Genomic DNA, 22,368 nt, shown 5'->3' on the forward strand with positions numbered 1-22,368 from the left:
TTTTTAATATGTACATTGTAATATATGTAATTCTATGTACTGTATATAACATGCAGGGTGCGTTTCATACATTTAGGCAAACCACAACTTTAGATAACCATTGAAGAAGTCCCCAATCTTAGCATCTCTGTAGCTACTATATACTCATTTTGGTTTTCCTTTTATTATTTATTATATTGCTATCCAAGGTACATAACTGCACAGAATTTCAAAATACAGTGACAGTAGCATACATAAAAACAAAAACAGATATGTATTTAAAAAAAAAGCATATATCTATATATTTATAAGGGTTCATTAAAAAGTAAAATTTGAGACTTCAACAATGGCTACTATCTCACATGAGAAAACCATGCACTTAATGACATGCTATGTTTTTTTTTTTTGTTTTTTTAGGAAATTCCTTCTTGATGGATGTGTTTGTCACATCATCACCATTGTGGAGATACATCTCACATATTTACCTGCGCCCCGAAAGTCAAATTAAAACCAGATAACAACACACTTTTTATATTATGATGAAGAAAAACATGATCTGCACAGTCTAAATGAAACTAGCCTGATAATAAATGGATTTTTTTAAAAACCTCTTAAGTGTAATAAAAGAATGAGTTCTTGCTGCAAATCTTTTTCCCTATAATGTATTTCTAGCAGCAGTGGACAGCGATGAAGCTATGAGCCAACGTTACTCTAAAAGAGAGCATCACACAAGTTTTCTGTTTGACTTGTGCAGTATCTGTGCCTCAGAGTTATGGCATGAGGGAAAGAAAAAAAAAGAAAAATACATTTTAAAAATAAACAAACAGCTTAAAAGATTTTGTTCCTTGTTGTTATTTTTGAAATTTGATTTCTTCCCTTGTTTCCTGTGAGCTGTGGAACAAAAATGTCAGTCAAAGAGAGAAGGGGGCTGATGCAAACGGGCCTGGGCCAACGGAGTGAAGGGGGGGAAAGCGGGAGTTAGTGTGTGTGTGGAGGTGGCAAGGAGGGGAGGTAGGGGTGGTGAGAGGCCGAGGGGGTGTTGCTATGAAAACAGCCACAAGGACAGACTGAACATGATCAAAGGCCTAGCGAAGCTCTGCAAAAACCCAACTGGAAGAAAGAAAACAAAAAAAATGCCCCAAAATAAATAAGAAAAATAAAAAAATCAGTAAAAAGAGGGCCAAAACAAGACAGTCAATTTCAGCCAGAACGAAGGATAAAAATGTGTTCAAAGTGAAGCCATGGGAGCAGCAAGAGCCTTGACTGCAGCCAGATAAATCAAGACAAGCTGATGAGGAGCGGAGCGACGGAGCGAGGGGGAACGAACGGCAGCAGAGGACAAAGGCTCAGCTTACCCAGCTCTGTTATCATTTGTATGCTGGTTCCACTTTTTTTTTCCTGACTGAGTGAAACCAATGGCAGTAGTTTGCCAGGTTTAGCTAATGGTGATGAGACAGTGCAGAGAGAGGGAGAAATTGTGTCGTTATTGAAACAGTTTCAAAGACTGCAGTAAAGGCATTCGGGTGTCTCGAGACTGCTCGCGTCAACTTCGGAATTACTCTGAAATATTCACGGCTGTCCGGTGTCTAAAAGTGAAGCACCCCGGATTAGAGTGCACAGTAGATACGAAGCCCGAGCTGTCACAGCACCGTGCCGCTTCAACAACAATAAATAATTTCATGGTAAAGCAGTGAGACGGATAAAGAAAAGGATCTTATCCATAAACACACCTACTTCACATGCCATGCAAACAAAATTGATCACGAAACTCAGATGAGGCGTGTTTTTTAGGTTTGAAAGTGACTTTAATCTGCTTCTGGCACTGTAACCTGAACATATGACAATGTAAGTACAGCATATATTTGGCGTAAGACAAGCAGCCACTCTTCCCTTTGTATTCTCTTACTTCTTCCTTTCCTAAAAGACAATGTTATCGCATCTAGTGATGCTGCAGCTTGAAAATTTTCTAAGCAAAGAGCATGCAGAGAGGCAACTCCAGAGCCATGAGCATTAAGGTCCAGGACAGAAGCCTTTGGCTCTAACGTGGACTATCTAGTTTTGATGATTACATATGCGGTTAGGAGTGTAATGGGAGAGGCTCAATTCAGGTAATGGCTGTGCTGGTTACAAGTAATATTAGGCAGCTTCTTTCTCTTTCTGGCCTTTTCTTAGCTGGCCTCATGCTCCATTGCTCCCTAATTGGGTCAGAGGAGACAGAGTAGCTAGTCTCTAGTGCTTTAGAAGGCCCCTCGGAGATCTGAAAGTTTCATGAGTCCCCATCACCATTGGGAATACAACCAGTGGTATTGTGATTAATAAATGGACCCATTTTGCAACCAAGGCACTTTTCCTCTTCTACCTTTTCTCTTCCCTTTTCTCCCTCTCTCACTCTCTCCATCAGGCTGAGTTTCTCTTGTCCATTAGTGGACAAATGGCAGGAGATGTGGCTTTTGTCCCGAAAGTGCGTGTTTGATACCTTTAAGTTGAGTCACCACTTGACAAAAAAAAAACAACAACAAAAAAAAAAAAACCTTGCAGGATCCAGTAACCCACATCCGAATATGAAGTTGAGTTGGGCAAAGTTATCAACAACATGAAAGTGGACAAAAATTCCACACCGTGCATTGTTTAGTCTGTTTGACCTCGAATGAGTTGGAACTTTTGATAGCAGAATGATGCCTGAGATTATTAGCTCTGTGTGTCTACATCTGGAAATGAATAATGAGTTGACTGGTAGTTACTGGATGTAACATGCAATGTTTGCAACTGAGGTGGGTGGAAACAGTTTTACCTAGTTCTGTGATGATGGGGATGTTGGATCCGGTGGTGACAGATGCCTGACGCACGAAGCCATGTACTGGACTGCTGTCTGGAGATGACCTGTCCATTCCAGGAGGCGTGAAACCTTTACACATTCGGAAACAAAGACATAGGCTGAATACATCAGCAGATAAAACAGCGTTACGGATCAAGTATTCAGGCTGGTCAGCAAACTTTATAGCAGATGTAAAGGGTTTAAATCTTAATATCTACTTAATACAAATAAAGTCATGTGAAAAAGAAAGTTTTCAGTTCAATGCCACCCTCACTGCTTCCACAGGCATTAAAGCCAGCCGGGTGCTGCTAATCAAATGGACCTGATTAACTGACCATCAGCAAGTGTGAGCACCTCTATAAAAACACAAAACTTTTGACAGTGTGCTGGTCTGGAACATTTGGGTGTGCGTTAACACAATGCCACAATATTCCCAATAGTGGACATCCCAGCATCACCCCAAGTTTAGACCAGGCAAAGCTAAAAAAAACTGCATAAAACCCAAGAGCTACAGGTTTGACCCTATAGGCATCAATTAGCATGTTAAAGGTTAATGTTCATGACAATGTAATTAGAAACAGGCAGAATAAGCATGGCTTGTTTGGAGGTACTGCCAGCAGAAAACCTCTTTTTACTATATAACAGCATAACTTCAGTTTAAGAAAGTTACATTTAAAAAAAACAAAAAAACCCAATGCTTCTGGAAACTGTCCTCTGGAAGGACAAGACCAAAGATGAGAGGTTTGGCCATAGTGTATAGCACAGAGGCAAATCTACAACAGAATGGCTGAGAATAAAATGAATCCAGGTGCAGCGATGGCCAGTTAAAGCCCAAACTGATAATAAGGAATCTATGGCAGGACCTTAAGAGACATGTGCATAAATGAATGCCTGCAAACTTCAGTGAACTGAAGCAACATTGTAAAGAAGCCTGGGTCAAACTTTTCCCACAAAGATGTAAGAGAAAAAAATTACTTTAAGTTATTGGAGTTAAGATGGTTCAATAAGCTACTGAATTCACACGACTGGGCATTTAAAGAAAAAAACTGTTGCTTCAGCTTCAATTTATACTAAAAAATAACTACATGATTTTGATAGGTTTCTATTATTACTATTTACATTTGAATAAATAAAATATAATAAAACAATAAAAAATCATTAAAGTTATAGCAATATGTTACTTTTAACTAATGTTTTCCTACTAATTTACTAATTATTTATTCTTTGAGCCCTAACTTACATTTTGTGGTGTTTTTTGAATTTAATTTAATTTTGTTTCACCTCAAACATATAATGCTATTACCAATGCGACTACTCTTTATGAGGCATAATAATTTAATAAACATAAAAAGTCAGATTCCAACTTAAATGTCGTCACTGTGTATCGGCTTTATGTGGGTCTTACTCTTTATGGCAAATAGCAAAACAAAAATGTGCAGTCTGTATGTTTTATTGTAGAAGTATCACCGGCATGACCTAAAACTCTGCATCAGTACAATTACAGATGCATTCTATCTTACCCAGCATGAAGTTTTTGATGTGCACCTTATGTGCGATTCAAATGTGTGGATTGAAGAACACACACGGACACAAAGAAGGCAGCTAAGTGAAGCAGGCGCCTGCCTAAAAACTGCAATAGTGATACTGTGCTTTTAGGGGTCAGCCAAGACATATTTAGCATTCACATCCCTCCATCAACTGGCAGACATAAATTTTATATGTTGTTCATTTTGTTACAATAAAATTGGTGAAGTGGATCCTGAAAACCTTTTATCGAAAATGGTGTGGCACAGAACCATGAAATACAAGTGCAAGTGACAGGAGTATGAATTCACATGACTTCACATTTTTGCATTTCCTCAAAGTGACAAGTAAACACCTTAAATCTGTAATGCTATATGCATAATGCATCAACTGTGTTTTGACATCCATCATTTAATGCTGACTACAGCAAAATGTCAGCTTATAGTGCCACCACCAAGGAAACATAATGCAGGGAATATATTCAGGTCACAAAGTTTTAAAAGGCTTGCAAATTCTCTCTGTGTGCGAGTGTGTGCGTGCCTTTCTGTCAAGAAACTCAATGAGCTGCTTACATTACAAAAGAGATCTTTCAGCCCTTTGCAACGGAAAAGGCACCAAATAGTTTAGTACACAGCGGGAAGCACACACTGAACTGAAGCATGGATAATCATAACTTTTGTTACACCAATTATTGAACTAGGAGATAGCAGCGGTTTGACACTTCAACCAGGGAGCACAGCTCAGATAGTGCAAGCATCATTTTGTCGATGTCCATAAAGGATGATGTTTACTCCACTGGAGAGTGACAGCAAGTTTTTTGGATTCTGCCTCTAAAACGCCGCACTTATTGTATCATAGTGAACATGAAGACTGTGGGAAGACGTAGGAGAGCGCCTTCCACTCTGCGCAGCGCAACCCCAGAAAGTGGCGTTGGTGAGAACAGGGATACATGAGGCCTGCTGTAGAGCTGCTTTCAAAACCTGTTAGGTTACAAACAGCTCAAAGGTCGTTATGCAGTGTGAGCTGGCAAAATCCAAACAGAGAGCTGAGCCTCTACTGAGCACTGAAAAACAGAAGAGCTCAAATGTGTTTATCTGCCCGATTGCCTTAATCTATTTCTGAGATTATTCATCAGACATTCACATACACCCCATATGAAAAACACTGTTTATCTCTAAAGAAAGACACTGTTTCTCTTTATAGACTAATCTTGTGTCCTTGTGATTGAAATAACAGTATGCTTCTTGAATTGCCTAATTATACTTAAAACAGTCAATTTTTCTCTTTTTTTATATGTTTTATATTAATGCTAACTTCTTTTTTTTTTTTTAATGAAAAATGAAAATGATGCCCCAAAGCAAAGACGCTGGCTTTTGCTTTTGTTAGACTGTAACTTAGTTTATTCAGCTACAATCTACAATAGATGAGTGAGATCTGGGTTACATGCCCCCTTATCCCTGTAGCCCTGCGGGCACAGCTATGCTCTGTGGTTGACTACATGCTACAGCAGCCGGGAGAAGCTCTCCCCCAGGAAAGCGCATGTTTACTTATTCATTTGCACCTCTAAATTCCACAGACAGCGTCTGAATGAGAGCATCGCTAGGAGGAAGGAATCCTCACAGCAATACCCATGATACAATAGCAGCGCCTGGTTATATGCGTGTATTTTCTTATGTATGCATGATTGCATGTCACTGTGTTTTCTTAAATGGGCCGTTAAAGTAAGACCCGGTTATTGATAACGCCAGTCTCAAACCATTGGTTTGGGTTAGAAGACATAAACCTGCGAGCTTCTGGATGGACGTGGCTTTCTGCAAGTAGTGCTCCCCAGAGTGGTCGCGCTCTCAGATTTACTCCTGCCGATTGTTGCTTGCTGGCACTATTATCGACAGCGTATCGCTCACACAGGCTGGAGAAGTAACTGCATCGGCATTCTAATAAAAATGTGGATATGCCCTCCATTACGAAAAGAAAAAAAAAAAGACCTCTTGAACCTTCACTTTGATTTGTATTTACAACAGTCGCTGTGGTGGCACTAACTGCTTACCTCAAGGCATGTAGAACCTTTCAAGCTAATCATAAACTGAGGATCACCTGTTTGTGAATGTTTGTGGATAGGATGCCTTGGCATGAGTATCCGAGTGTGTTACGCACGCAAACGCGTGCGCACGCTATGAAGCACTGAGGTGTGTGCGTGCATGTGTTGCTGTTTTGTTGTGACTAATGAGGAGCAGCTGAATTGGCCTGCCTGGTGATTTGTACTAGCTGCTTAATGATGATGAGGCCTGATGGGATGCCTGGTTCGTATGTTTGTCTGCAAACATCAACAATCTGTTCCAGACGATCTGCCAGACTCCAGATCAGGGGGAACAACATCAAATGACACAGTCATGTTGATTACATCATTAAAAAGTATTATCAAAGGTTTAGCAGCATCTAATTGCCAGGGACAAGACTGAAACCATCAGAAAATTGCACGGAGTAAACACTCTTCAAAGGCTTGATGAAGGTATAAACACAATGTTTCTGTGTGTGCACATCTTCAGTTAGAGTTACAGTAATGTCAGTTTACAGACGAGACTCAAAGCAGACTTTCAGAGAATTTCAGTTATGAGCGCTTAGCAGACTCTGTGCTCGACAAACTACATCTATCCTTCCTGTGTGGCCTTCTCACTGCCCTCCAGTCTTTTCCTCTTTTCCTTTTCCATTTTTTGACTACTCTCCTTTCCTCCCTCCCATAACCTGTCCCCTTTGGCCAGGAGTGTACATGGAGTCTAATGGGACACTTCTTACCTTGGGAATTAGCCTGTAAGACCCCAATGCTGTCATCAAACTGCATAGATTTGATGTTGAGTGTTGCCAAGATGCATTCCTTATCCTGCAGAGACGCATCTTCGATATTGTTCTGATTGGCTGACAGTATTACACACATGTCGCAGAGGTTGATGTTGACAGCCCTTAAATCTGCCCGACTTAATGGTGTACCCTTCAGGGCGAGGGGAACACAGAGAAAGAGCAAGACAGCGAGAGAGAGAAAGCAAAACACAGAGAACAGACAGACATGGGGGAGAGAAAAATAAATTTAAGAAGTGAGCAGAGTGGGGCTGTGGGAAATTAGTTAACAAGTATTCTTGTTTTGAGGCGATGACATTCCACTGATCTAACCGGGCGTTGGAGATTCAGAGACACGGACTAATCTAAAGGCTAGCCTGCGCTGAGGGCTGTGTTTGTGATTCTCCTCTGATCATCAGTCAAACCAGGCCTAACAAGCTCTAAGGCAGCAAGCCACGCCATCTGTGATGGGCACTGCAGCTGCAACGCTCATAAACTCCACTTTGGATATGCAGGATGTGTCACTGCTAGGGATGAGGGAGGCTCACTGAGCTCTCATGAAGTAATCATTCAACTGAGAAATGCGCGATCAAACTCAAAATGACAATCGCTTGAAAGATTTCAGCATGAGTGCAACTTAAAATGTCAGCGCCTTCAAGTTGGACAGATATTCAACATGCAGGTGAAGTAGTACACTCACAGGTAAGATGGAAACCTTGGGGAAGTTGTGTAAAGTTTCCCACTCTCTCCGAAGGTAATCCAGCGAGCCCACAAAAACTATAGGCTTTAGCTCGTGGTAATGGAAGTTGCTGGCTCTTAAAGGCATCACCAAGTTTCGCAGCCCCACTAAAGCGGACGTGACATCCCCAAATATACAGACCACTACATGGCCGCTTAGCACTGTCATGGAGGCTTCACTCCGGGTCTGTAGGGAAGAGAGGGACACGGGGAAGGGGGGGAGAGAAAAGCAGAGAATGAGGGAAAAAAGCGAAGGCAGAAAAGAGATGAGGAGGCACATAGAGACAAACACAGGTTTACAGAATAAAAATGAGTGCCGATAACAGAAAACTGGGTCAGGTGCATGAAGTTAAAACCCCCCCCCAACATATCTAGAGTTTAAATGTGCTTAAAGGCATCACATAAGCTGTTATATATCCACATGTAATCATTTATTAACCATGTGTTTGGTTTTATTATTAGCTCTTCATTAGACAAATTAAACACGCACGAATGTAAGCTGTAAACTGTTACATTCATAAAAAAGTACAGCTGCAAATTGTATCATATTTTCAGCTGGCGGCAAATGATGTTTATCTGTGTATCTGAAACATTTTGGTGAAGCAGCCTTCATATTCCCTTGAGTTGAGTGAAAACAGCACCTGGGTCACTCGAGTCTTAGACAAGGCAAAGATATGTCGTATCTTTACTATGCACAGTAGGTGACTGCGCCTCCTACTTGATCCTACACAAACAATTTATGCACTAACATAAATGCTTTAAACCGTCTCGTTAAAGCATCTGAGCAAAGTCATGCACCGAGTGTTGAAATGCTGCTCACTCATTCCTTGGTGGATATACACATATACTGTATATATAAATATAAAAACAAACTCACCTTGAAACAACAGAGAGGCAGTGAGAGAAATTTCAATACACATTAGTATGTGATTGTGTTACTGCAGTACTGAGGGGAAACATTTGCTCCTGAGCATACTTACTAGTACCTTCTTTTTTTATATACACTATTTTCCCCTCACAGGGTAGCAGTTACAGAACTTTTGCCCCACTTACCAGGATGACTTTTTCGATGTCTTTTGAAGGGCACCAGTGAAACATCCCTGTCGAGTCATACCTCTTCACGTTCATGTCCATATTCTCAATTTGTTCATTTCCAGGAATTAGAAGGGGATCGTGTCGACTGGAAAAGAGAAAATATTTACGTTAGGCCGTTTTGTGGCAGAAGCCAGGCAGGGTTTCTTGATATCTGTGCTGTCTGATCGTTAAAAGTCCATCTCATTCTCAGAGTATGAAACTTTCTACTGCACTGCATAACTAGAATATCTTTCCCTCCAATCTGTCTCATCCCCTATGTAGAGGCATCTGAAAAGTCAATGACCCTTGTGCTCACTGTGGTACAGAGGAGAACAGCAAGATGTGAGTACTACTGACTGAATGGCATGACAACACAAGGCCAATTACCAGCTTTTACCCTCTCTTCCAGTTCCTGACGCCATGTGGCGCAAACAGTAAAAGCTCCAACAGGCTCGCACTTTAAATATTTCAGGAATTTGCCCAATCACATTTTGCTTTCCCAGCTGATGGTCATTAATGTTTCAGCAGCATGTCACAACCAAACAGGCTAATCCACAGCAGTGGGCTGCTGAGTTTTATCTGCTGTAACACTGACCATGAAAGGGTTCCTGTCAGTGTTGTTACGCTGCCTCTCCTGTTCTTGAACTTATTCTACAAGACATGTTCTCACAGCCCCTCTGAACACGGTCCAGAAAATGTGATCAAAAACACAGTCAAGATAAACGGCAGAAGTGCTGTTTTCCCACAAAGGCCCCTTGTTTTGCAGCAATGTAAATGTAGTTTATTGAGAATTTAAGAAAAATTATGAAAATTCAATACTGCTGATACTCCTAAAAAAGGGGGGGGGGGGAACTGCAGAGATAGACATGTGAGTAATATGGGAGAAAATATCTCAAGAATTTGACATACATCTCTCTCAGTATCACTCTCTCTATCCTCTATCAACACTGTCATTCACTGACAAGGCTTTGATGTCGTTTCTTCCTTCAACCTGCATTTGGATTGCATGCCATCGCAGGCAAAAGTTAAAGTTAAAGAAAAAAAAAAGCTGTCAATTAGCCACCCTCTCTCTCTCCACCTCTCTCCCCCCCCCCCTCTCCCCTCTATCAGTTAGAGCAGGTGATAATAACACTGACAGCATTTAGTGTTTTTACACTCAGCCTGAATCTTTCATCCAGAGCCGCGTGTTGCGCCAATCAACTCCACGGAGCCCCCCGTCACTTCAATCTGCTCAGCTCTGCTCGCCTCCACACAGGGGCTGACTGGCGCATGCAGACGGGCTGCCGCTCCACCTCTCACTGCCAAGACAGCTATCTTTCACAGAGCTGTCAGCGGTGTGACTGGCAGCCTGTCACAGGCGCCGCACACCTCCTTCCTCTTCCTTCTCCGCGCCTCGGGTTGAACCTACCACAAGGCTCAGGCAGAGCAGACATGACGTCTGTGCTACGGGGCCACGCCCAAGGGATATCAGCTGCAGATGATACTGTGACATCTTCTGCAAATGGATGCGTGTTGTCAGTCATGACCCATCGTGAATGTTTGTGTGGGTGTGGGGTGGGATGGTGTTAGCGCCACGGCAGGAATGCGGTTCATTAGGAAATTTACAAGCTGGATTGGCTACTAATAAATTATTTAACACAGGGCTCCTAAATGTCACCCAAATAGCGAGCGAAGTGACAGATAAATGCAGATATTCTCTGCTGAGAATTTTCAGTCCTGAACAAGTAGATGCAGAATTACGTGAACTTTGCTTAATTTCTAGCATTGTACCAGAATGCAAACTAAATGTTGTGCTCGGTGAAATACAATATTTTATCAGATGCACTTTTATGGAGGACAAACAGTATTTCCCTTACAGCATGTCTCACTCCAGTGCCTCCCACCCTCCCTCTCTGTCTCTTTCTTTCTCTCGTACCCTCTCCCTCAGTATATTTCAAACAGAGTTGAATTATTCCAGTGTATCACTCTGCAGTCACAAAGCTGGGGATGGGCGTGCTCCCCCAATCCCTCTCTGCCAGACTACGAAGGCAGCTTCTTGCTTTGAAAATTTTTCCCATCATGCAAACTGACAAAGGCATGCTTTTCAAAAGCCCACAGCCAATCTGTTGATCATTATTTATTTACAAAGGCCTTCAGGCTGCGAGTCCTGTAAAAACCATACTTGATACGTATGTTCGCTCTCTTGCTAGCTCTCCACTGTGTTTTCCCCCTTCTTGCTTGTTGAATAAAGTATCCCTAAGGCTACCTCAAACAATCACTTTTCATTCTGCATAAAATCCACCTCGCAAAGCACAACGGTTTATATAATATATATGGTCTTATATGTTGACAGGGGCAGCTGTGAAGGGGTGGAGGGAGGGACTGTGGACTGCGATGGGTAATTTGATGTTCTGCTAAAGGCTAATACTTGGAGGGAAAAAAAAGAAAAAGCTACACCTATAACAGAGGACCTGTCATCCCAGCACCCAAGAGCCAGCAGAATACAGAAGCAACCCTAAAGCAGAGAAAACTTTGACACCGCTTTGAAGCATTTTCAAAACTGAGTAAATAACTCGCAAGGATTATTATCACTGCGAGATCAAAGCGCAGATGCATATATTACATGGCAAACGGGGACCGTCTTCTAAGCAGAAAAGGAAGAGAAGAAAAGGTTTTGTGCTTTAAGTTAGGCAAACTAAAGAACCTTTTAAAACAAGCAGTTATCTGGAAATGTGCCAGTGTCTCGTTGTTTTTGTAGCAGTTTGCTCCCTCTGAGCAAGGGCATCTGAGCTGATGCTCTGCTGCGAACTAGACTGAAGGGTATGACTCTGTGTTGGGCTAATGGTTTGGCAAGTGTGAAGGCTTATTAAGTGCTTGTTTTGTTGTGAGGGGGAGGCCGACAACTATACTGGACAAAAATCACATAGGCATGCCAGTGCAGTAGGAGGATTGCTGCCTGAGGGAAACTAGCAGGGCTAACGTACACGGCACTCAACCAGAATGGTACAGTAATAAGTGAAAAGATTATGCAGCGTATGAAAGAGAACAAAACAGAACTACTTTGTATAATAGCTCATATTTATATTGACTTTATTTGGAAATGTTAACTATTCCACCTTAGAGTTTGTTTATTTTTTAAAGGGTTTAAATTCTATAAATAAGATTAAAATTATATATATTACGAGGTCTCTCTTTAGAGTTCCTTAATGTAAACCCTCGCTCTCATTAGGAGACGAGCAGTGTAGCTATGAGTGTTTCTGTCCTGTTAGATCTTCGCCACCGTGCCTTCATCCCGCCGTCCCAACCCGCACAGCTCGGCCTCCCTGCATTTTCCTCTCAGTCGTGCGTCTAACCCCGCCTTGCAGTCAGAGGAGCACAAAAACCTACCCTTTTTATCTTTCAAAATCAATTAACAGCAGTTTAATTCCAAAGGACAGGATAAAAGGAAGGTAATATTTGAATTCATATTTGATTGTGACGATACATCTCGCATATGGCCTTAAGTACCAGATACACTACTCACAGGGGTTCCTACAATAGACGAGTAGCCCGAGGGCAAAGTAACCATGCAGGTCTCTCTGATTGGTTGGTGGTGTCATTAGTGCCAGCATTGTTTAAGGAGTACATGTGGACCAGAACGGAGGAGGTGACAGCTGGGTCTTTAAAGCCAGAGGAGTTTTCAAACGGCTCCTCACAGCCGCTTTTCATGACAGAAATATTATTTCAGCTCCGTCATTAACAGCTGACAGCATGCCATCCTAAACAGCCAGCACCTAACAGGGCATTTCTCTTCTCTTTTTCACTCACAGAGTTTCTTGCCTCCCTCTTCTGCCACCCCTAATTTGCCCCCTCCCATCCATCCAAACTCCCACCATCTCACCATCAGCAGCATACGCCTCTGAAGTATCTCTCAGACACATACACCCCCCCCATGCTCCCTCCCATCTTCCTTATATCTGTCTTCCTCTCACTCCCAGTTTGAAGGCTGGAAGAAGAATAAAATCAGCATCTCTTACCTCATCATTTTGGGAGAGCAGTTGGGTGAGTTTCGCATCCCTCCGTTGCGCTGCTTTTTTTTGGGCGAGAGCGTTGACGGATGCTCGTCTTCGACTGAAAACACATGCGCACAATGTCAGAGCAGAGACAGACGGTTCAGAAAGAGAGCTGGACCTGACATGAAAATAGGCAACAATCAATCAATCATTCAATGCAAACCACAAAAAAAGAAACTGAACGCAAGAAAAGGAAAATTAATAATTCAATGTGTCAAAATGGAAGGGAAATAAAAATAGAGAGAGAAAATATTAGTAATGGACAAATGATTAAATCTGAAAAAAGCCGGAGGAAACCATGGAGAAAAAACAATTCATGACCTAAAAGGAAGGTTTATTTAAAAAATAAGAATTTTTTTTAAAATGTCCCCCATGTTGTGGCTATACTAAGGTGCAATATTGCACATCCTCCACTGACACTTCACTGCGTCTGTTCACCCACCGAACTCTGCAGGCGCTTGGACCTCTAGCAGTTTATATCCAAGTGACCATGCTTACCTAAAGCATTAATTGCAATGTGATGCTACAGACTGTTATTGTCACTGGGGCATGGGCAAAAGCAATGACAATGATATAAATACAGGTTATGGAGATGAATTTGGAGTGCGTAGTTGACTTCCTAATGAAACTACTTGAACCCCAACACTTGTGAAAACTTGTGTCGGATTAAATATACAGCATCTTTGTTTCATGTTTTGCTGAACAATGCTGTGTTATTTTATAGTCCTCTTTTGTTTGTTTTTTTAAAGATTATTTGATCACATTTGAGCTCGTTTTTCTGTCAGCCATGCTTCGCTAGGTTGAAAAAAAAAATCATCTAAAAACAAAAACACTGTTTCTCAAACTTTACTTGAGTCCCAGCCAGACAGAGAGAATGAGAAAGAGCAGCCGGAGTGAGTCCAGGCCCAGCTGTCTGAAGATTTCAGTCAAGCTAACAGTAGTCTGATCTTCTCCACTGTCTGTGAGTTTCAAGAGCTTTCAGACAGGCACCCAGATACTCTTATCCAATCTACGCTCTCCCAGCGCAAATGTCAAGTGCACCGTCACTTCAAACCCGCATTAGTCCTTTGGTTAGAAATCAATAACACAGCATGATATTAGTGCAAATCAATGTGCGCGCTGCAAGCCGCGGTTATTCCAAGCATGTTGAATTTCATTATTCTCTGAGCACCCATTCTATGCTGTCACCTAATTCTGCTAATAAAAGATAAGAAATATGGCTTTGCCTTCTAATAAAATGTCATTCTCTGACATTTCCTTTATGCAATTGGGCAATCAGAATAGCTAATATCACAAGCATTTTACACTTTACAAATAATTCTCTCTCTGATGTACTTTGAAAATACCACACAGCAGAAAGTATGCTTTCCTTGCTATACCATTTGACAAACTCCTTTTGGTTTAAACTTAATTTTTTAACATTAAAACAATTGAACTTTTTGCTTTCACGGACACCACGCTGCATTTCCCCACTACATAATGATATTAGTGCAAAATCCCTGAGCTCACAACACCTAGCGCCACTTCTGAAATAGCACGTTGTCTACAGTAAATTCACCTGTTTTATCCCGGCGCTTAAAAGTTATCTCATATAGACAGTAGCAGCCACTGCACTAGCAGCCAGATCTGTGCAAAGCAGCAGGAGAAACAACAGCAGCAGCTCCAGCAGAGTGAGCCGTCATGCAGCAAACAAGACAAAATGAAGAGACGGGACAGCATTACTGACTGATGCATCCCGCTAAGGGGCCAACCTACAGTGCCTACTGTGACTGAGCAGCATGGCATTACTGGGGTGGCAGCGGTATTTCACTGGCAGACTGCGGGCCCGGTTCAGTCGACTTTCAGCCAGGGATCTGGTCGCCACGTCTCCTGGACCCGAGATACTGAAGCGCAATTGCGAGGGGTCGTCCCCGGGCCCCAGCCGCATGTGGAGCAGGCATCCTTTACGGTTATTAACGAGAGAGATGTTGACTGTGCCAGGGCTGACCAGGGGGTCCTGGCTGGGGTGCAGGGCATTGGGAAGGAATACATTTGAGGTGATGGAGGTGGAGATGCAGCCGGTGGTTTTAAGTGTTCTGTTTTGAAAAGGCGGTCTAACTTCATCCGTTACTGTCAAATAGTGGAGAACAAAGAGTGTGAGAACGCCTGCTTTAAATGCTCCGAAATGACTGAGTAAAGAAGTGTTATTGTATTTCAAATTAGATTTTGTTAAATAGATATTTCAGGGTAAATTCCATAAAACAATCATTATTTCACAGTATGTTAAAATGAATATCTGATCACTATTTAAGAAAAAATGCAACTTAAGTTTTGACTGAACCAGCTTAAAGCAAAAATATATTAATAATAATATTAATAAATAAAGGCAGGAACCATGTAGAATTTCCTAAAAATAGTTGAAGCCTTCTTAATTTGCTTTTCATTTGTGTTAAATTCATTAGAAGCCTCTTAACTTTACTTCTCATTTGTGCTGCGCTCGGGTAGAACAAAGCAGAGGCATGGCTTGGCTAAAGCCAGTCAAAACCAATTAGATATTGTCACTTCAAGTGAGCGTGGCACACCACAATAGTGTCAACAAATAGAACTAAATATTTATAATATTATAAATTCAAAACATCTAATCATTAAACATGTATTGGATTCCTTTTGGATTATGTACACAAGTGTGATTTAATTCCGCATGAAAAATGTTGAAAAACAGAGCATTTGGAATTTTCACTATTAAACTAAATCGCTTGAGTATGAGAATAAATACTCGCATATGTACCAAATATGTTCAGCATGTCGTTTCACCAAACTCACAGAAACACACACTCACACACAGTCCATCTGTGGCTGCAGAGTCAACCCGCATGTTTGTATGTACTGAAAGGGTCATGGCACACTGTAGGAAGACAGCAGTGGGAGATGAGTAAAATATCTGGTTGCAAAGTTGACTTGGAGAGGCGGAGCCCTTTTCCTCCCTTTGGTTGAAGGGTGGTTGGTTGGTTGTTTGGAGGAGAGAGCATGCTTGGGTGGCCCTGGGCGATAAACAGACGTTTATCCCAGCCGTCAGCTGCCTCCTTGATTTACAGGGCGCCACCGATAGCTCCTGGATTCATCTGGCCCTTGTCAAACACGTGCAGCGTTACAGAGTGTTCACCCGCCCTGGCAGGTCCACTGTGCATCCTGAACAACCCAGACGGCAACTGTCCCTTCTTGAAATGATAATCACATGACGGTACTGTCCTGCATGCAAGCCTTATCAGATCGCCGTGACCCAATGTAAACTGGATGATGAGGCGGAGGAATAACAAGTAAAAATGTTTACTTTACTATGTGAGCTAAGCTGGCTTTGCCTTTACAGTGTTTGCTGCATGAGCGAGCTTTGTTCTTCAGCTGCATTGCAACTGCATGAAAGAGCTTTTTAAAGCCATGCATTGTGGTCTTTACAGTTAAAAAAGGGAAGAAAAAAACTTATGATTACTGCGCTTCCTTTTAGTTTGCTTAACAGGTGAGGCAGCCATTATTTAATAAAAGGAAACCAAAAAAAAGCCTTTATTGTCAGTATGCCTAATAATAACAAATACATTTAAAATGTAGACACAAAGTGTTAGAGGTGACAAATAACATTTCAAAAGTGAAATGTATTCTTAACCAGTAAAATAAAGGAGGGGGGGGGAAAGTCATTTAACAATTATTTACCAAAGATTTACCTATATTGCAATCAGCTTTGAATCGAACGCCAGCCTCTTTATGGCTTCCACTGTTTCCTGGTGTTGTAGCGCCATCTGCTGCTACATGCAGCACAATACAAAAAGAATATTTCATGGATCTACATAGTGTTATCAAACACAAAATGATCTCAGTACTTTAGTTTGCTGTCAAAATATGTTAAAATGATTTTATCATATTTAAGTTAAATATAAATAAACTGGATATTTTAAAAGAAACACTGAAAGTTTTTCAAAAGTTGGTTTCCTTTTTTTTTTTTTTTTTTACAGTAAAAATACAAAAATACTTAAGCAGAGCATCGCTACTAAGAATGTTATATGACATGCTGAGGGAGCTATACTCTATACACAAAGCTATGGCAGAAGGACAGGGAAACACACTTACGTGATCTGACAAATCCGTTATACTTATATTTGGCTGGGGAGGATGCAAAGACAAGTGGCAGGTCACACACAAGGAGAGAGGGTGTAATGAAAGAGACACATTAGGAAAGACATCAACATAAGAGCCGTAGATGGAAATTAAATCAAATGTAAATCTGATGTTGTCTCACCAAAAGGTATGAGAGCACAAACCAAAAAATGAAAGTATAAATAATTAAAAATCACTGTAAAACCCTAATGGTGGCACTGATTACAGTATGATGTGATGGCACATAAAAGGCAGACAGATGAATGAAAGAACTGTCCATTCACAGAGTGAGCCATGCTTTTAGGAAAGTGTACTACACCTGTAATGAGATGTAATGACGGTCTAATGGCTGGGTTTAATACATTTGAAAAAAAAAAGGAAAGAACTACATTACATGTCACATCATTTCCGTGTAGATTTAGCAATTCCATTTTTTCCCCATTTTATAATAGAGTTTCGTTGGGGTTTTTTTATATCTAAAAATGATGGGAAGTGTGAGGCGGAACAAATAAAACCACAATGGGAAATAAAGAAAACGAATACATACTTCAGTGCATGTATAAATCCAAAACAGACAACAGCTGCTCAAAACAGCTGCGCTAACAGAGCACTAATGCATAGATACCTGATTTTCGCATGCAGTCCAGAAGTCTTATACAAATAGAGATTTAAAAAATTAGGTGTTTTTTTTTCATAACTTGAGTTCAGTGCACGATCTTTGGGGTTGTACTTTTAAAGGGTTCACAAAGGTCTCCACTTTTGCCAGTGCAGTTAATTCTCTGGTAATTACAGTTTTTGACCTTGACCAAGAAGATATTAAAGACCGGTACCACTAGAACTACTAATGTAGTAAGCACTTGAACTCAGAGCTGCTGACACTCCCCACTCTCTCCCAGAGTATCTTCCAGCAGTAAAGGTCACAGTGAGGGCCCAGGGCTGGCCTATGACACAGATCCTCAAAAAGAGACCCACAGTGGCCCTGGCATCTGTCTCTAGCAATCTGCCCGCACCGCAAAGGCGGCAGACTAACTGGCTAGCATCTGGGGCATTGCGAGGCGGCGTAGGACAGGGTGGGTGGGGGAGGGTGGTCGAGGGGGTGGAGGTCTGCCTGGTGGACAGGAGCTGTCAGGGCAAGTTTGGTGATGAACCAGCAGGGCTGGGAAAATGCAAACATAATTTCTGTGTCAGGATGGATAAGGTCCCCAGCAATGAGATGCAGATTCACACACATGCATAGACACCGAGATACAAGTGCATGTTGTTGCGCACACAAGATGTGCACATGCGCACATATACACAGCCCAGAAGGTTGTGGACAAGCCGAAACCATCTCCCTAACCCCAGGCCCACATCCCTTGTCCAGAGCTTAGCAAACCAAGTTGAAACCTCTTAAATGACTAAAGATTTTCTAAAATAGTGAAAGTCAAGTCACAAAAAAGACTTGTTTCATTTACAGACAAAAAAACCTCTTGATGTAGCCAAAGAATTTAGAATAAAGTAATATGTTAACTGCCTATAATAAAAAAGAACAATGGAGAACTACATTTTTCTAACCACTTCATCTGCATACATATCATTACTCATTTAATGAGTTTGTGTTAAAAGTTGCCATAATAAATATTGTATTAGTCGTTAAAGCAGTTTACAGTTGTATACTTCTGCCATCCTAACTTGCAGATAGCTGTCTGTGCTACACACAGACACATGTGGCCCTAATTTGGCACGTGTAGGAACACAGCAGCTTAAACGAAGCAGTGCTATCCAAGAGATCAATAATCAAAGTGCAAGAAAAAAATTTGTTCAGAAGCGTATGAAGTCATCGTGGATAAAGATGTCTTATCCTCTCAGCCTGGTGGGAAAAAAAAAAAGAGGAAATAGGGAAAGGAAATCCAACAATCCCTGACTGACAAAGCCCAATGCGCTCCTTCACTAAACTCACTTTGTTCAGATGAAGTCAGGGTTAAAAAGAGAAAGAAATCTAAGACAGAGGAGGCTTTCCTGAAATCCTACAGGGGGTTGAGGGAGAAGTGAGATCAGTAACCATGTAATGGCCAGTAATTGGTACCGAGGGATATCAGCGCAGGCCCAACTACAAGAGGCCAAGCCAAACTCATCATGGCATGTTTGACACTAATCTAGGCTGAGTCGGCAGACGGTGGGAGAATGTTGAGAAGGAAATCAGATCTGTATGTCTGAACCCAAGGCTTTGATAGCTAGGCCTACTGCTGCCATGTCTAATTGACAAACAATTTAGTATTTCCCATCCACTCAAAAGGAAAACAGATTTAAGGCGATCTTCTAGGAGCCTCGGGCCTCTTACCTTTCCTTTATCAAGCCAGAAGCACTTTTTATAGTTTCCTTTTTGATTTTAATTTCTCCTTCTCTTTGCTGTTCCTTTATCTATTTTCTTGTACTCTTCCCAGCTACATAAAGCATTCCTTTTCTCTCATTTGATTTTTTCCTCCTTCCTATTTCACTGCCACGTTCCTACCGTATAAATGTGACAAACTATCAATGGCTGCAGGACAGATGAAGTGCAGGAAATACAAGTCTGAACAATACAATTAATGTGGGGGGGAAATGCATGTATGTTTTCTTAACCGTTGCATAAGTAAAATTTGGTTTCAGTTCCATTATTATCTGTGCCCTGCTCATCATTTTTAAGACCTGGCAAGATGATAGAGGCTTAAACGGTATTTCATTTATGATTCATTTAAAATCCACATGAAAGCAAAGCCAAAATCTTAGTATAGTTTCTCATCAAGGTTAAAAGAAAATGCAGAAAAAAGCAAAACCTACGTCAACTGAAAAGTGTACAAACTTAAAAAAGGGTTAACTCAGAGGTTTGAAAGAGTCTTCAAAGTAAATGTACAAAAGGCACAATTAACAAATGTTATCATTAAAATGCAGAATAAAATCTTTCATTTTTGTGTATTCAGACATCTTACCTGAAACAGTTAAAAAGAGACATAAAACACCACGCTCCAACAGTGACATTATCACACGACTGCATGACTGGTGCTGCATGCGGGAGCCACATGTCTAACATCTACAGTACTTACAGCACCACCACTGAGCCACGTCACCACTTATCAACCACACATACTATAAATCAAAGAAAATCTAACCAGATATAGAGAAAGAGAGAGATAGATACAGAAAAAAAAACAAGATCAATATAGAAAAAAAAAAGTAAAACAACACAGAAACACATAGACCACGGGTACACAAACAATGGGGTCACAATAAACAAATTACACGCACGCACACACGTACGGTATGGTACACGGTACGATACACAGAGCACACACCACAGACACGTAACAGCATGTGTTGGGCGGTGTAACTTACAGGCACGTAAAGTGGTTGCGCAATCATGAACAGAGACAGAGGAAAGTGGGTAGGCCCTCTGAAGGGTGTCCATGTTACTATGTACACTGCCTGACATGCAAGAGCAGTCTTGCTCTGAACGGCCGCAATCAAAACAACATGCCAGTTTCATTCGTTTGTAGACGGACATCTTGGCTACAGTCATGTTTTGGGATGAGAGGAGAGGAAAAGCAGCAGGTTAATGGCAAAAGGAGAAATATACATCTAGGGGAAGTCGGAAGGTAACTTCATCAGAAAGTGCAAGCCTTAGTCACCTGCTCCCACAGGCTTGAGCCCCAAGTTATATTAACAAACTCCAAGAGTTACATTTACCTTAACAAGTCAGCCGGCACATTTCATTTTGCCATTTTAAAAGTGTCTCTAAATTGGACACATTATCTATTATTATAATATTATCAATTAAAAATACAACAGTCATAATGCTGGTGATTCTCTTAGGAGTTCAAGCTGTGTGCTAAGGCTGTAACAAGTCAAAAAGGCAAAATTATAACAGTGGGAAAGAGAGGTGGGGAGAAAGGGAAGAGGGTAGGGAGGCATTCGGGGAAGAGAGGCATGAGCAATGTCTTCAGCAGCAAACCTCATACAATGTTTCATACATTTGTACATCCTCTATCCATTTGGCTAAAGGAGTGGATCACGTACCTGTATCCCATCATGCAGCTGTAGCGGTTCTGTCCAAGGCATCACACTAGTCTACTGGCTAGACTGGCTAAATCATGCTATATTCAAAACCTGCAATTTCACTGCTCCACTCCCCAAAGGGACTTCACTCTGATGTGCATGTGCTTAAACGGTGTTATTACACGCTAAAGTGTTAGTTACACAGTTGTTGTTTTGATGTAATTTGAAGTCATGTTTGAAGATACAAATGGGAAGTATAATTCACAAGAAAATGAAGACATAACCATTAATTTGATCCTCTACTTAATATCCCCAAATTATCAATTGTTTGCAGTGTGCCTGATTTTAAACACTAGTTTGTACCTGGGAAATTCTGAATTTCCGTTTAAAGAATTTATCTAATGTTCTCCGTATACCATAAATTTATAACCATTCACGGGCCATTATAATACATGTAATTTTGTCTTTCAACCAACCAGCAAAACTGGTTCCCAACTAGCATTTCCAACATACAATATAAAAGCATTTGAGCATTTACATACACCTACGTTTTTGTTTTTTTCAAGCTCGCTGTTGTGTGCATCAATTCAGCACATACAGCCCAGTGAATCTTTCAAATGGTTCCAGTCCACTTATGTTTCTTTTCAATTATCGCCCAAGTAGAAAACAGGCAAGATGACGATCTGGTGTGCTAATTAAGTAAAAAAGGATGTAAAAGTAGTATTACGCCAGACAAAAGTTTTAGCTACAAAAGTCAGCCTACAGCCAAGTGTATGTGTGAGTGGTGTGTGAAGCCCTTGAACCCTGAGGGAAGCGGGAGTGAAAGTCCCCAGAGTAGCATCTCTAGATTGCTGTGACTCTGGACAGAAACAGTCCCTGGTCCCCATTCTCTCATTGCCAAGGTGTAAACAGACAGCAGAGTAATACTGTCTGGCACCTTTACAAAGATGCTTTCAGCATCTTTGACTCTGACTCACATTGGAAAATAAGACCTTGAATGAAGTAATATGTTTTCAGCTCCTGGCCAAGGAAAGAATGGGAAACACAGATCATATCCCATAAGATGAATGCATCAGGGACTGCTGTATCCTGTGACATGCATATGTGCCTTACTAGCATGTGGAAAGCATGCAGGAAATGTAGCTTAAGTCCTGGCAACAAGGAGAAGTACACAGATAACTGTTCACAGTAATGAAACAGTTTTGGGAACATGGCGGACAAGTGCAGTGAGGCCGTCAG

The 22,368-nt window shown here is 41.3% G+C and overlaps 1 protein-coding gene across 23 annotated transcripts in view; it reads right to left on the reverse strand.

Moving 5' to 3' along the window:
- The window catches only part of kcnma1a (potassium large conductance calcium-activated channel, subfamily M, alpha member 1a), a 150,236-nt gene that overhangs the window by 12,341 nt on the left and 115,527 nt on the right, over nucleotides 1-22,368 (reverse strand). For 8 of the 23 annotated variants that reach the window (XM_005744753.1, XM_005744751.1, XM_005744749.1 and 5 more), the window contains 5 exons: nucleotides 12,958-13,051; nucleotides 8,942-9,068; nucleotides 7,851-8,075; nucleotides 7,112-7,304; nucleotides 2,771-2,884 (listed from right to left, as the gene is read on the reverse strand). In XM_005744753.1, the coding sequence (XP_005744810.1) occupies nucleotides 2,771-2,884; nucleotides 7,112-7,304; nucleotides 7,851-8,075; nucleotides 8,942-9,068; nucleotides 12,958-13,051 (753 nt within the window). Of the gene's footprint in view, nucleotides 1-1,334; nucleotides 1,419-2,770; nucleotides 2,885-7,111; nucleotides 7,305-7,850; nucleotides 8,076-8,941; nucleotides 9,069-12,957; nucleotides 13,052-14,748; nucleotides 15,103-16,688; nucleotides 16,770-17,091; nucleotides 17,125-17,437; nucleotides 17,468-20,469; nucleotides 20,644-22,368 lie in introns of all 23 variants that reach the window. The other 15 variants (XM_005744744.1, XM_005744743.1, XM_005744742.1 and 12 more) reach the window with 9 other exon arrangements.

Source organism: Pundamilia nyererei, unplaced genomic scaffold (genome assembly GCF_000239375.1).
Source record: "Pundamilia nyererei isolate P.nyererei 1_Seehausen unplaced genomic scaffold, PunNye1.0 scaffold00149, whole genome shotgun sequence".
Taxonomy (NCBI): domain Eukaryota; kingdom Metazoa; phylum Chordata; class Actinopteri; order Cichliformes; family Cichlidae; genus Pundamilia; species Pundamilia nyererei.